The following is a 15,023-nucleotide window of genomic DNA, read 5'->3' on the forward strand; positions in this document are numbered from 1 at the left end:
GGGGGTTTTTTCCCTCCAAAATGTGTAACCAATTATATTTCACATGTAACTTCCTCAAAACATTTTTGGTTGAATATTAATTATTTAGATGCTTCTAAAGTGGTGACCTTTACGTTACTTTTGAGCTGAAAAAGTATTTTTAAAAAACACGGGAGCCGGAACGAATCCCAGCCCGTGCGGAAGCGCGGCGGGTTTGCATCAGAAAACTGCCTCTGGCATGGGATCTTACATCAGGAGAACGGTGCACACCAAGCGTGTGGCATCTCCAGCTGCAAGGGGAAGGAAGAGAGGGGAAAATTGTTTGGAAAAGCACTTGCATTGCTAACTTCCCAAACGCCGCTTTCAAGGTCCAACGGGAAGGAGCAGCGACGTTCCCATTAACGACTTCAAAGGTGTTGCAGGAAGGGAGGTGGGTTGGACATGTTTTGCCCCAGAGTTTCCCTTTCCCTTGGGCTGCTGGAGTGGAGGGAGGAGGTGAGGTGGAAGCAGGGCTGTGTATCCACCAGCTGTGTATCCACCTCTTGTCTTCGAGCCCTCCTGGTGACTCGTGTTGGCAGCACACTGAGTTTTCCACGTGATCGTTTTATTTTTGTTCTTGGTGGAAACAGAAGTTCATTAGATCACGGTGCAAGTATGTGAAAGTCTACAGGGGCTTGATCAGGATCATCTAAAACCACAACCTCTGCCTCTGTAATTCTTTATTGATCACAGTTGCTGGTTTTAGTGCTGTGTTCTGCTGTTCAGTTGTTAGTTTTAACAATAACAGCCAGGTTATTGTTGAACTTTAAATGTAAATAGTTTTAATAATCCCATCGGTTTCCTTTTCTGAGTGCTTTTTCCTTGCTTTAAGCTGAACGACCATAGTGATTTTCCCCTCCCACATTCCAAGGAAGGGTTGTGAGGCCTTTTCCTGGGTGATGACCGTTTTTGGAGAGCAGTTGTGGTGGAGGATGCCGAAGAGCCCTTTGAATTGGGAGGGAGTGTGAGCAGATCAGCTGGCTGGCTGCCAGGGGCTCTGGAGTGTAACACCCTGCTCCTGGTCTGTCCCTGGAGCTCCCAGGAGCTGGGGGCTGTGCTAGTTCTACTCAAGGTGCAGGGGACGGCGTTTCCCTGGGGCACGAGGGGGCACTGCCAAACTTCTGCCTGGGGTCAAAGGGATCCCTTGGGCGTGGTTTCCCTGAGGAAGGGGTTCCTTGTGGGGTGCAGCTAATGGAGGCGGGGCAGGCACAATCAAATCCTCACCGTACCCAGTGAGAGATCCATGGAAACCCAGTGGTCTCCAGCCTGTTCCAAGCCTGTGCTGGTCTGTCTAGTTTGATAAATGATCATGTAAACGGAGTGGGGAGAGCCCTTCCAAACTGGCAGCTTTGATCCCTACCTAACTTCAATTTCTTCTGTAATTTGCAGGTAATAAAACTGATATTTACCCGGGTTTTGAAAAGCTGATGTGAGCATGTGAGCATCAGCTGATGATCTTTAACTAGCACTGTCGGATAAAAAGATAAAGGGTAGGTAGATGGAAGCACACACTCAGGAGTTAGAGCTTCTGGCCACAGCTGTCAGCAGTGACTGACACGTTCATCTCCTGTCCCCAAGGACCCCACTTAATGACGGCTCCGAATTTTAAAGTATTAACTCGTTGCCTGTAAGTAAAGTCCACGGGAGTGAGAGATTTACCTGAACAAGAAATACTGTGGCCAACTGCTCGTGGGATCCTGAAACTGAGTGGAGGTGACATTAATGAGTTGTTTTTGCTGGGGGTTAAAGGGAGGACAGAGGATCTATAAGAGGGCAGATAGTGAGATTACAGAAGGAAGGAGGCTGTTGTGTGTTAATGAGGACAGTGGTCCAGATAACGATCTGCCCGTCTAATCATCAGTCTCAACTCCCCCCCTTGTCTGACTCCAAAATCCTAAAAGCAAGTGTAGGTCACCTTGTTTAGTAGCTAGAGAACAGAGAAATTGGGGTAGGTGGACTTGTGAGGGGAAGCAACCCAAGGGGACAGCAAACTGAGCAGTAAGGCCACTCCGGGCTGGAGCCTGGTGGCGCTGGTTGTGCAGAGAGGTTTTGACTTACACACACACGAACGTGGCACTTTGTCTCGCTGTCAGCGAGCCAAATAACAGATGTGTGTGACTGCTGCTGCTGCTGCTGCTGCTGGGAGGGCAGCTTTCCACTCGTTTCCATGAACTGTAATGTCCCTGTAAAGCCACAGAATATATAGAAGGGCACTGAGGTTTTTAAAAGAAAGACAGCTGGATTCTTTTGGACCAGCTGGTTTTAAGCAGGCAACTTGTTTCTTTAACCTTGACCCTCAGTCATTTGCCAGTGTCGTGCCAGGAGCTCATGGTTTGAGGAGGAACATAGTCAAGGCATTTTGGGAGTGCCCTGGGTTTGGGAGGCCCAGGCTCCCTGAGGAAGTGAGGGCTCAGGTCTGGCAGTGGGATGGCTTGTTGTGCCCAGACTCACCCCTCGTCAGGTGGAATCCTGTGTGACAGCCTGGGGGTCGGGGAATGAATGGGATCTGAGGGGCTTGTCAGAAGCTGAGCAAGGGGAAGTGACAGTGCCTTTGAAATCAAAAAGAAAACTAATTTTTACCCACTGTTGCAGTTTTAATCAACCCTCCTTGTCTACTCTCTGCTCCTTCTCAACTAAATTCACCCTTCTCATGATTAGATATCTATATAGACTGTCTCTAGAGACACTGAAAAGAGAAAGGTAGTTCCAGATTTGTGTCATTTCTATTAAACACTCGACTTAGGGGGGATTATCCACTGGAGGCGCTTTAGGAGGTGAATATTAGACACAATTGTTACCTAACAACATGCTTATGGTTGCACTGGGTTCAGATAACGTTCAGTTTCTGAGGGATTTCAAATATTTCTATTGCTCTTAAACCTAATTAAGCAAATCAAGGTTCTGAAGGAAGTTGAGAGCCAGGAGACTTTCCCTGACTTACAGTTTTACACACCTCCTCCTATTCCTGAGGTGCCCAAAACTCACAAATTCCACGTGTGACAGTGAGATGAGGAAATGCAGCAGCCTGTCTCTGGCTTGGACAGTTCTCTGTAAGGAGATTCATGCCGTTTTATAAAGCTCTGTATTCCAGTGCCTTTTCCACGATTCCTAGATCTATAAAAACGCCTGTACCCAGAGCTGCCTCTCCCTGCAGGAGCTCTGGCTTTGTGGGGTGCTCAGCCAGGGCAGCTCAGAGGCTTCAGAGGTTCCTGAGCATGGGAAGGCAGCAGCACTTGGTGTGTGAGGTGCACAGTGAGCTGGAGCCTCTGCCAGGGCTGCTGTTGCAGAGTCATCCAGGGAATGCTTTGTTCCACCACTGGCATAAATCTCCCTCCAACTGCGATAGCATCTTTGGGTAATTGTCACAAATACACAGAAGGACTCTCCTTCCCCTCCCTCCTCCCTCCTGTTTGTTAAACAAGGCCGGTATTTAGCAATGAACTGTGACCCAAAGCGCAATCGCGCCGCAAAGGTAGAGCTTTTTCCCTAGGGTTTAATCCTTGGATTTGCAGTGTGACCCACGTGAGTGCCGTGCTGCCACTCACTCTGACCAGCGTGGATGTGGTCTGTCAGGGGCCGAGGAGCTCCCCAGGCTGCAGGAGATGAGCTGGGCAGGGAGGGATGATGATCATTAGGGAGTTTTCCCTGCCAGCCACGCTAGGGCACTGTTCCCTCTGGTAACGCCTGTACTTGTGGAAGTGATAGCACAGTGCAGACAAAAAGAGGATCCCTTCAGAAATTTGTATCTAGACATAAAGCCAGAAAACAAAAGAAGAAGGATGTTGTGGTAGTGGCTAACAGTTGACAGAATTATGTATTTTAGAGGCTGGGTGTATTTTAATGGAGCCATTTGTGCCTCAGACTTGGGTTTTATCTGAGGTGCAGAACCGAGGCCAGAACATCAGGAAAATTGCCAGAAACAAGGCAGGAAAAGAGCATTAGCAGGGAAACCAAAAGGAAAAGACAGATCTTAGATCCTGAGGAAGAAAAGCTGCAGAATTTGTCTAATTAAGGAATGTAGAACTAGACCGGGTGAGCTGAGGACATTGATTTGCACATCAGGAGAAAGGAGAAGAGGCCTCGCAAAAATAAAGTCAGAGATGCAGGATGAAAACCAGGACAGAAGCATGGGGAATGGGATTGGAAGGGCTCAGAGGGAGGGGTAGTGGTAAAGTCACATGCTGTGGACAGGTCAAGGATGGTAAAGACTAGTATAGGTCCTGATGTTCAAGTGAAAATTTATATTGCCTGGTGAGAGCCATTGCAGTGGGGTGAAGGAGACCTGGAACTACATAGGAGGGACTCAAGCACAGAGCTGAAGGATCAGAGTTCATAGCACCTTTATCCTGGAAATCCTGGAAAAATACATAGCTGAGAATACAATTACCTAAGGAATTATTGCAAAACTGCTGCAGCTACAGTTAGCAGAACCTGACTCCCTCTTTTTAAGAAGGTGGGTAGATGGATGGATGGATGGATGGAGCGGATTTGGCTTTGGAACTCACCCCTTTTGCTTCCTGCTGTGCTCATATTGGTCATGATGAAAAAATTGGCTTTGTCTTCAGTGGAAACCTTCGTACACATTAATGTTTTTTAAATCATGGATCGTGCAGATCCTAATACGGGCACTAAAAACAAAGGCTGTACAAATAAATACTGGGAAAGGACCCACTGCTTCCTGAAGACCGATAGCCAGATTTCTTTCTGCATGCCTGTTGCATCCTGTTGATGATCCGACACTTTTTCCCCAGTAATGTCCAAGACACATACTGCATTAATCAGATAATGTAACTTTCCATGATCCAGCCCTAAGAAATGCAATTTAAACTTGTTTTCCCTCCCTCTTGGACTCCCTGTGACAACTGACTTTTTCCTAATGGTTTCTCCTACCCAAGAAATCTGGCAAAAGTTGTTATATTGTTCTGAGAGCAACGTTTGTGGTGTGATTAATGTGTGATTAACTACCTGGAGCTTAATAAAGGCCTTGCTCTTTCCAAGGCTTATCCGTGATCCATACTGCACTTGAACTGGGTCTTGTGAAAGCCAGTGGGAGTATGGACACCAGTACAGTTAAATCCACATAAGTTTGAAGGATTTGGGTACCCAAGGGTGGTACCCAAAACCAGCCTTACGCACAAACGACCGCACGTTTCCTTAGCTTTGCAATGACTGCATGGAAATTAATGGGAGCTTTGGATGCTTGGTGCTAATATATAAAAAAAAAAAGGATATAATTTTGAGTAGTGCAATAATGTGTTATTAATTATATCCCCCTCCCTCCTGGTGTGGTGCTTTCCCCATACTGTAGCACTGGTCACATCAGATACACCTGAAGGCAGCTTGTCTCTTTTGTTGTAGTTGCAGGTGGAACTTGATCAGGAATATCAAGACAAATTCAAAAGACTGCCTTTGGAAATTCTGGAGTTCGTACAGGAAGCCATGAAAGGGAAAATCAGTGAAGATGGAGACCACAGTTCTGCCCCCTCTTCCCTGGCATCCGACAGTGGAAAATCCAATCATAAACCTCCGCAAAGCGAAGAGGAATTGGAAGAAGATAATCCAGAGAAAGTGTTTGATACTACTTTTTAACTGCCCCAGAAACAATATGGGTGTGCCAGGGCACACCACTCCCAGGTGCCCGGCTCCGCTCTCCCGGGGGGAGCTGCTGCCGCAGCGCTTTGGGAGGCGGGAGGAATCTGCATTCGAGTGCACATTTCCCCAAAGGAACTCTTTATGAAAAGTATCGTGCAGAGGTCTTCATTCTCATTCTTCATCTGATTATTATTCTGAAGCGTAGTGCAGTTGCAATGGGAAAATTAATATGTTAACCACCCTCTCCTCTTTTATTTTTCTTTTGGTTTTTTTGGCCCAGTTTACAATGGGTAATTTTCTGGCCATGTTCACTGTTAAGAATGTTTAATGAAGACCAGTGTATTGTACAGAGACAAATGTGTGCAGATTTCCTTTAGAAGTGCCAGTGCAAAGTGCCCCAAACTAATAGAGATCCTGGAGAATATTATAACAGTACTTAATCATATTTGTTTCCTTCTTTATAACTGCACCTTGACAGCTGTACCATCATTTTACATTTGCACTGAAACATTTAATCCTTTTTAGCTTTGCAAGCACTGGTGGCTTGCTGTCTTGATATTATTGTGTTTATCACATGGAGAGACATGTACTTGCTGCTGAAAATCCTTGGAACTGTGGGGAGAAGAGGAAAACGGAGAGAAGAACTCTGCGTGGAGGTTGTCGGTGTCTGTGTACCTCTGTGTTTGTTACACTGTGTGAGTGCATATATGTTTGTATATATATATATATATAGCTATATGTGCACACACATCTGTCTATATACACACACACAGCATGTTTCTATTCGAAGTCGATGTGGTCTCTTGGCCAAATGAAATGTTTCAGGGATGCGTGAGTAGAGCGAATCTTTCTGAAAGCCAACATCTGGGTTATACTGCTCTAGAATAATTATTGGATCATAGAATTCTTTTTGTGGTGTTAGTGTTGTAAATCAAAGTAGTTTTAGAATATAAATTTGATATATATTTTGCAGACTCAGAAGTATTGATTTTAAGTATCATATTTTAAGCTTACTGAATTTGATAGGATTATGAAATGTTTAGGACTACAGTATTTGAAATCTAACAGAATCTTCCATTATTTTTAAGACTGAGGTTCAGTTTTACTGAGGTCTGAAATTTAAAAGCAAAATATAAAAAACCTGATCACTGTTATTTAAAAATGTATATTAATCCGTTGAACTGACTTGTTAAAATAAGAACAATCAAGGTGAGTGTACTGTGTGATATGCGTGAGAGAAGTAACAGCACATTCTGAGAAACTTATACCAGGCAACAGAGAGACATTGTGAAAGTCAGGATATTTGAAAAGGTAAGGAAACGCTGTTCTCTGGATTCCCATACTGACAGGAACAGGAATTACGAGACATGTCAGACAGATTCTTGTTTGTACCCAAGCCAATGCAGTCCTTCCCCTCGGCCTTAGGGCAAAGGAGAAACCAGCTCAGAAGACACAGATTTGCCTCAAGACGCTTGATCCTGCAAACTCATGTTTTCCTGGGCACCCCTGGGCTCAGGAATTGTTTGGGGAGGAACGTTCACACTCACGTTTGCAAGATCGGGGCCTTACTTAGTATTGAAAAGCAATCGGAGAAAGCAATCAATTACATGGGGAGGCATTTTAACACATTGTAACAGTTAAGTTACCTTACTTCCAATTCCCTCAGGATTTTAGTACTTAAACTAACTTATTTTATTTAAATTTAAGCAATAAAATACAAATCGAGCTTAAGTTTTCAGTTAAATAATGGTGTATATATATATAAGTTCAAATCTTGGAAAACAAACAGTATTTTGATGTTTCTTTTTTAAACTCAAGAGCAGAAAGAAAGAAAAATTGCACATTGTTTGGAGATCGTATTTTGAATTAAACTGCTCTGGTTTATGATGATGAAATCAGCGCACATGAAATTCAAAAATCTGACTTTCATCTTAAAGCTAGGAAAGGTGAATCCTCTGTTAATCCTTGTTTTGCACTTTGAAATCAATCTTAATCACTCATTGAAAACGTAGAGAGTCGAGATGTAATGCTGCATTTTATAAAGTACAAATGACATATTGCCTAAATTATTAAAAGAGTAAACTGATAGCAGTGTTCACACTAAAACTGAAGGCTATTGCATTATGGAAGCAGTTGTACAGAACAGGCTTCGTGGTAAAATCTTGGCTCCTTTGAATCCCAGTGCTACGTTCCCGTGGACTTCAGCGGAGCCAGGACCTCACCACAGCCTTTAAAGAAACTCGGGCAAACGCCAATTAACCTTTTCTTTATATTTAAAAATAAAATAAATCTGGATTGAGTAACCTCTCAGCTGTAGTCATTTTACAGTACGTTTGTATTTGACCATTTCCTGTACTCACATTTTTTATATCTGTACAGTGCCACTTTCTGCAGGTGTAGGGTAGTGTGTAATCCTGTACATCTTGCATTGTTCAAACTATTTCAGTGAAACAGATATCATTTAATATTGATATTACTTGAACTAGAGTAAGATAATGAAAAAAAAAAAGGGTCTTTATGATGTGCAAGTCTTGTGCCTTTTATGTATTTGCCTTGTTCCGTGTTGAATGTGTGGAAATGCTGTATTGTGGACTTTTCTGCTGTATAGAATAGAGCTGTCTATATTAAACTAGGTCGTGCACTTCAGATATCTTTACACTACTGAAAATAGCTTGGTTTTGGCAGTATAAACAGAATTTTAAAAATTCTTATGAAGGCCAGACATTTTAGATTTAACATGTTCATAATTATGTTAATTAATGCTCATGTATTAGCTAAACATTCACTGAAAGATAACTAAAGGGACATCATTGCTTGCCTTTCTTTGAAATCAGTGTTGCTCTTGTACATTGTATTAATAGTGTCTGTGATTGATTAGTCCTTGATGATTTGCTTTCAAACTAGGATGAAATATTCCAGTTAACATGTACATATTTTTTCGGTTCCTCGATCTATGATTGTTTCGGAGGCATAATTCACATTTTTGTAAAAATTCTATGCAATTTTGTGGCATGATGTTTCTTCCACTTGTAATTTTATGTGCTTACATTACAGATCCAAAGGACAAATAAAAATTTCTTAACACAAGACGGGTTTTCTCTGTTCCTTGACTCAGGAGCCTCAGTTGACTCAGGAGACCTTACCCTGACCCGTTTGTTCCTGGGAAGGGCCAATGCCACGAGAAGTCAGTGAAATCTCCCTGCAGGCTCTTGTGTTCACAGCAAGAACAAGAAATTTCACATGCCTGTGCTTCCACCCCCTGCCCCTCCCAGCAAAATGTGTGTTTGCTGGTACTCTGGAACAATGGGAAACAAAGTGCACAGGAGCCAAGGAACTGGTAAGAAAATTTATCGGTTTACAGGGCAGGCTTTTGTAGAACAGCTGGGGCATGATTTTCAGCCATACTGATAAACTGCTTCGACAAATTACAGCAGCCTTACTTCTGTTCCACTGCCCCAGCTGCTTCACTAATCATCTATGCAATTATATACGTGCTCTGAAATGTACCTTTGAAGGCCCTTCCACTGAGAGCATCGAAAAATAAATCTATTCCTTTGGCTTTTGACTTTTCCTCTCCTGCTTAATTTACGGTGTAAAAAAATTATCTCTGGGAGAAGAGATAAGCAGGTATATTAATCCAGGTACTAAGGGATACACCTGTTAAAATAGTTTCCAAGGCAGCTACAGTCACATTGCTCACTAGAAGAGGTGTGGGGAAACGGGGTCTGGCACAGGGGTAAGGGTGGGCAGGGAAGGGAGGAACGGAGCTGAAAGCAGAGCCTGTGAATTTGACAGACGGGCCTAAGACTAGGACAGGAACAGGGGAGCGGGGAGGAATCAAAAGAAAAGAAAAATGGGTACGTGTCCTTCCCCGAAGAGGAGCAGCAGGGTGTGAGATCAAGAGCGGGGTTTGTGAAGGCCCCATGAACGAGCGCAATCGTGCAGTGACGCAGGCAAGAACCACGGGGCAGGGACACGGCGTGGCAGCAGGAAACTCAGTGGGATAAGGGGGAAATAGGGATGGTAGCACAGAGGGAAAAGCCAGGAGGCCACGGGAAGGGCTGGGAAACAATCCCTGGCTCCCACAGGGCTCAGTGAGGCAGGGCTCTCACAGCCAGCTGAGCACGACCTTGGCACTTGTGGGACTTGGGCCACGGGAGACTGACTGGGCTGCTGGGGAGGGAGAGCGACAGGCTGGGATGTGGGGAAGAGCTGTTTGGAGGCCGAGCACTGGGAAGTTGGCATCACAGGGGCCAGGCAGTGGGACCAGAGCTGCTGTGAGAAGCCTGATGGGCTGCTGAGCTTCAAGTGGATTCTGCAAATGCTCGTGGTGATGGCCAGAAGAAAAGCAGTCCCACCACAGGAGCAGACTTCCCCACCACTTCCCCAGTCCCCTACCAGCTGAGGAAGGTGATCAAAGACTTCATTTTGCCCTCAAAGTGTATGCTTTGATAACCAGTGCCAGTGCCAGGTTCTGGCACAAGTAGTTGATCCTCAGCTTCATGAGCCTGTTTTCCTCCACTGTGATGCAGCTTCCAGGAGAGGGCTGGATCCCAGATCCAACTGAGATGTTGGGATTGGCGCTGGGGAGCATCGCTAAGTGGGACAGGAGGAGTGTGGAATGGGTGAGCAGGCTGAAGGGGTGTGCAACCAGATCCCAAAAAGCTGGGCCTGCACTTGAACCCAAGGAAATAATTTTCAGGTAAGCACCTGTACCTTTGAAAGACATAAATTGAGATTTAAACTCACAAGGACTATATACCATACCCTTGGATTTTGGGAGAGCTCTGTGCACCAGTGACATCTGCCAGCCCTGTCTAAAGCATCCAACCTCCTGTAGCCACTAAGTTTCAGCTGCAAAATTCAGGTCATCATTTTTTATTGACACAGTGGATTCAACAACTGCGCTTGGTTTGTTTGGGTGCTCATTCAAAGACCTCTTTCTCCAGTACCTATGTAGGGAGTGTAACACCCTAACTCTAAAGTCAAATTTCTCTTCTAATATCAGGCATCAAGAAGCCAGGTAGTTTCTGTCTGTGGTAACATTAATTAGTGGGAAAACAGCTGAGTTCTCTCCTGGATTTAGCCCTGGTCATACACAGAAGACACTAAATGCCAAGTGAGACCAGGGAGTGAATGCCATTTCCCATGGGAAGGAAACAGTTAATGCTGACTTCCCTGCCCAGACATGGAGCATCCCTTACATACACACAGCAGGATTCTCTTGGGCATCATCAGGCCTAGTCCCTCCTCAGTGATGGCCCTGCCCTTGCTCTTCTCTTCTTCAAGGGCTCAGCAGGAGAAAGAAAAGCTTAACAAAAAAGGCCAGGGCAGGAAATTAAGCCACGTGCAAAAAGCAGCAGGTGATGGTTGCTAATGAAGTTAAGGAAACCAACTGCAGAAAGGCATTATGGAATTAAAAAGGGTCCTCTAAAGCGAAGGTACCTGCTGCCATGCACTGGTAGGACAGTGGGCAGGAAGAAAGGCTTGTGGGTTGTGCTGTTTCCCCAAGTGTGGGTCCATTTTGCTTTTTCTCAGTGGAAGGGATTAGAGGCTCAGTGCACAGCTTCCTCAGGATCAGTGTCATGGGGCAGCATGATCAAAAGGAGGATCTGAGGGCAAAAAAACCTGAAGAAATGAAAACTCCCGAGTGTTCAGCCTGCACACAGTAAAGAAGAAAATATTGGAGGTAACAGATTAAGTACTGTATAAGTGATATGATTTTAATGGGCTGGGGTTTGTGGAATGGTGGGCTGCAAAACACGCTGAGGAGGCCATGGTGTGCTGAGAGGTGCTAATCTGACTGGATCCCCCTCCAGTTAGAGGGGCTTTAAGTAGCACTGGAAGAGCCAAGCTCTAATTAGGAACAAATTGAAGCCAACCTGATGAATGGGAAGAGAAGAAATTCAAAGCCTGCTGCTGTATCAATGGAGGAAGGCTGACTAATGAGCAGGAGGGCTTGGCAACTTCCATAGCCCAGAACTGTAATGCAATTAGTGTCACTGAGCTGCTGTGGGATAATTGGCCTGTTCAAATAGGTGATTACAGCCTGTCTAATGGGGATCAAATCATTTAAAAAGAAAAAAGGGGAGTAAATCAAACTCCGTTCTATTCTTGGGAAAGATGAACTTTAGTTGGTAAATGTTGCTGCATTGATCTAATCTATGGATGGCAGGAGCTGTGAGCGGGGCAGGTGAGCTGCCTTCAGCTGGGAAAGAGGTTACAGGTGTGAAATACTCTGTCCAGGTTTTGTACCAGCACTTTCAGGAAAATGCAGAGAAAAGCCAGCTCTGTACAATCCCTGGGCCACAGACCGAGAGCTGAGAGCTGGGCTTCACGGAAAAGCTGCTGGAGGCTGCCAGATGGAAGCCGGAGGAAAGCAAGTTAGAGACCATAATCTCCTTTATTTTCTTCCTTTCTGCATAAGCACACCAGAGATGATTAATTGTAGGTACTAACAGGAAAGGGGGATGATGCACTGCCTAGGATGGTGCCACAACATGTTACTTGTGCCACACGGTCCGTGTGGATGCAGCACATCCTTGTGATGGACAAGCCAGACCAGATGATCTCACAGTGTCTCCTGGACTTAAGGGCTGTTGCTCTTAGTATAATGTTCTTTTCTTGGAGGGCTTTTTTTCCCCAGGAGGGCACTTTCACATGTGATCACTCAAGGCTGTGATTCCTTTTGGAAAGGCTTTCTAATATCCTCTTAATTGCCAGGGTCAGTGAAGTAACCCCGAGCATGGTCTCTGTGATTCAGCCATATGGGATGTCTCCCAGCAAACGAGTCACCTCTCTCCAAAGGGTGTAAATCAGTAAAAGTGTGGCATCCCAGGAGCCCTCAGCAATAAATAAACTCAGCCCAAGTGCTCCTGCAGCTCGCCACCAGCTGAGCCGAGCAGATGAACTCCCTGGCTGGAAGCAAACCCAAGCCATAAAGTCTGTGGTAAGATGCATCTCTGACTCATCAGAGCAGCCTGTCAGCCTCAGGGAAACAGCTGGAGACAGACCAGCGAGGAGGAGGCAGTGGCTGCTTGTGCCATGATTCCATCCAAGAGTGCAGTGATCTCAGCAGAGAGCTCAGTTCCTCGAGCTTCTGTCTCCATCTAGGTGAAAAGCCTCTCCCCATGAGAAGGGGCTTCTAGAAGTAGGGAACAGCCTGTATTCCTTTCAGTAAATAAATGTTATGCCCTGCTTTCACTTTGCTGCTGCAGAATGCTCCCTCTGAGCATGAAAGCCCAAGACCGTCAGCAGGGCTGTTACTGCTGTGATTTAAGGACTGGGAGAGACCACAGAGGCCCCTTCGTGCTGCTGCTGCCTTCTGTGCCCTGCTCAGAAACCTGCAGGCAGCTGCCAGGCCCAGCTGGAGAGGAGGGAAGGGAGAAAGGTCCTTTCCCACTCCCGAGGAGGTATTTTCCTGCACCCGTGGAAGTGCTGGGCGGGCAACAGGTGCCCCCTGGGCAGGGCTGGGGAAGGTGTAGAGTTGGTGTGAGTGGCACAGGCTGTCCTGTGTAACCTGGGTTTGTACCACACAGGGGGTGATGCCATGAAATGCCACTGTGCCCTGGGACCCCAGCCCCTGCTCTCTGTGCTGCTGAGAAACCCTGCGCTGCCTCTCTTGTGCTGCAGGACACAATTTAGCTCAGTGCATTGGAGCGTTCACCAGTGAGCACCTCCTACATCTTGCTGCTATTAAACTCCTTTTATTATATCAGGGGACTAGAAATAGGAAGAAAACACCCTGGTATCGCCTTGATAGCAACAAAATAATTACTCCGCTTTCCCTGAGGAAATCCAGCTTTGGGCGTTTGCTCTCCCTTTGAGCTGCAGCCTTCCATGAAAAGCAACTCTTTTCTATTGCCATAATTTAAAACCCATATCTGGCTTTACAAATTCCTGTTCCCTCAATCCCAGTGACAGATTGGGGAGCTGTGATAACTTTCTTGTGTCAAAGTAACTAATGAGAAGGGAACTCTCTCTCTCTCTCTCTCTCTCTCTCTCTCTCTCTCTCTGTGGAAATGCCGCTGTTCCCAACTACCTGAGGAATGCTGCAGCTCCCCACCGATACTGGGGCTGGCTGTGGGCCAGGGGTGCCAGCGGTGCCAGGTGGGGTCCAAGACACAGGGACAGGCATCTGCTGACGTTACACATGGTGATAAAAATCTCGGGGTTTAACTGGCCCTGCTTCACTGTGGGTTAAGGTGAATTTGACACAGTTGTCCTTATCTTGTTTCACGGAGTTAATGCAGTTAAATATTTCCTTTGTGAATGTTCCAATCACTTGCAAGCACTGAGATGGCTGCAGCAAAGCGCCGTTTGGTGATACACAGCACTGCCTTAAAAACAGTTGCACGAAAACCAGCACAGGACCTGCACGTGAAATGAGAAGGGGTTTGTTTCTACGCAGAACGATTCCTCCAGCAGGTCCCTGCCTTTCCCTTGGGTTGCACTTTCATTTTCCAAGCCTTTCCCGGCCGTTGGCACTAGCTGACGCTCTGCAGCAGCCTCAGGAGCTGGAGGAGGCGAGGGGCAGCCTTGCCATCCCCAGCAGAGGACAACCCTCAGGCAGGACCAGGCAGATCCAGCGGTTTCTGGTCCTGCTCCCCCAGGCAGGGAGTCACACACACTCTGCCTGACTCGCTGCTTTCAGCCTCAGCCCGAAAATGCACAAGAACTGTGTGATGTTTGATCTCATATATCTGCAGTGGCAATGTGCACTGCACCCCCTAGTTCTTCCCTGTTCACTTGGTTTCTGAGCACCCTGGAGCACTGCCAGAAGTAAAAAGAACCAGCTCTACGAAATAATGCTTACAGCTTTTTGTTCCAGAGGGTGATTTCTTCAATATTTCTTAAAGAAATACAGAGGCTATTTCTTGAGCAGCTCATCTAATCCAATGTACAGCTCAAGGAGGGTTCAAACCACATGCATTAAACACTCTCCCTTCTTCCTTCCTGGGACTTGCTACCTGGTGTTGTGTCTGCTGCTTCCCCCTCAGCAGGACCTTGGTCACCCACAACCACCCCCCTGGCTGGGAAGGGGAGTCCCTGTGGCTCTACGTTGTTTATTCTGGGTTGTGGTGACACATTCCTGTAGGAACAGAGGAGCCTTGGCCTCTCCACCCATGCACATCTACCTGCTGACAGGTATCAGCACCTAAGAAGCATCACCAGAGCACCAGAGCTCTTGATCCCCTCGTTAACTCCACTGCAATTAGTCCTCAGTGTTGTGAGCTCTTTGTGCTACAAACTTCTTTAAGTGTCAGAATTCACTGGACAGGTATTAATATTGATTTTTAGCCTATCTGGAATAGAGAGTGAAAAATCCAATACTGGTTTTTATGAAGAGCCATTTCATACTTTCATAATAGATGTCATAAAATTCCTTCAATTACTGGGGTCTCTTCAGGGGA

At 45.9% G+C, this 15,023-nt stretch overlaps 1 protein-coding gene across 2 annotated transcripts in view; it reads left to right on the top strand.

Moving 5' to 3' along the window:
* The window catches only part of PLCB1 (phospholipase C beta 1), a 334,930-nt gene extending 326,233 nt beyond the window's left edge, over positions 1–8,697 (top strand). Inside the window, exon 32 of one of the 2 annotated variants that reach the window (XM_027654013.1) lies at positions 5,377–8,697. In XM_027654013.1, the coding sequence (XP_027509814.1) occupies positions 5,377–5,607 (231 nt within the window). In that variant the 3' untranslated portion in view covers positions 5,608–8,697. The remainder of the gene's footprint in view (positions 1–5,376) is intronic. The other variant, XM_027654014.1, reaches the window with a different exon arrangement.
* The last annotated feature ends 6,326 nt before the right edge of the window (positions 8,698–15,023 follow it).

Source organism: Corapipo altera, unplaced genomic scaffold, assembly GCF_003945725.1.
Source record: "Corapipo altera isolate COAL_440 unplaced genomic scaffold, ASM394572v1 70, whole genome shotgun sequence".
Taxonomy (NCBI): Eukaryota; Metazoa; Chordata; class Aves; order Passeriformes; family Pipridae; genus Corapipo; species Corapipo altera.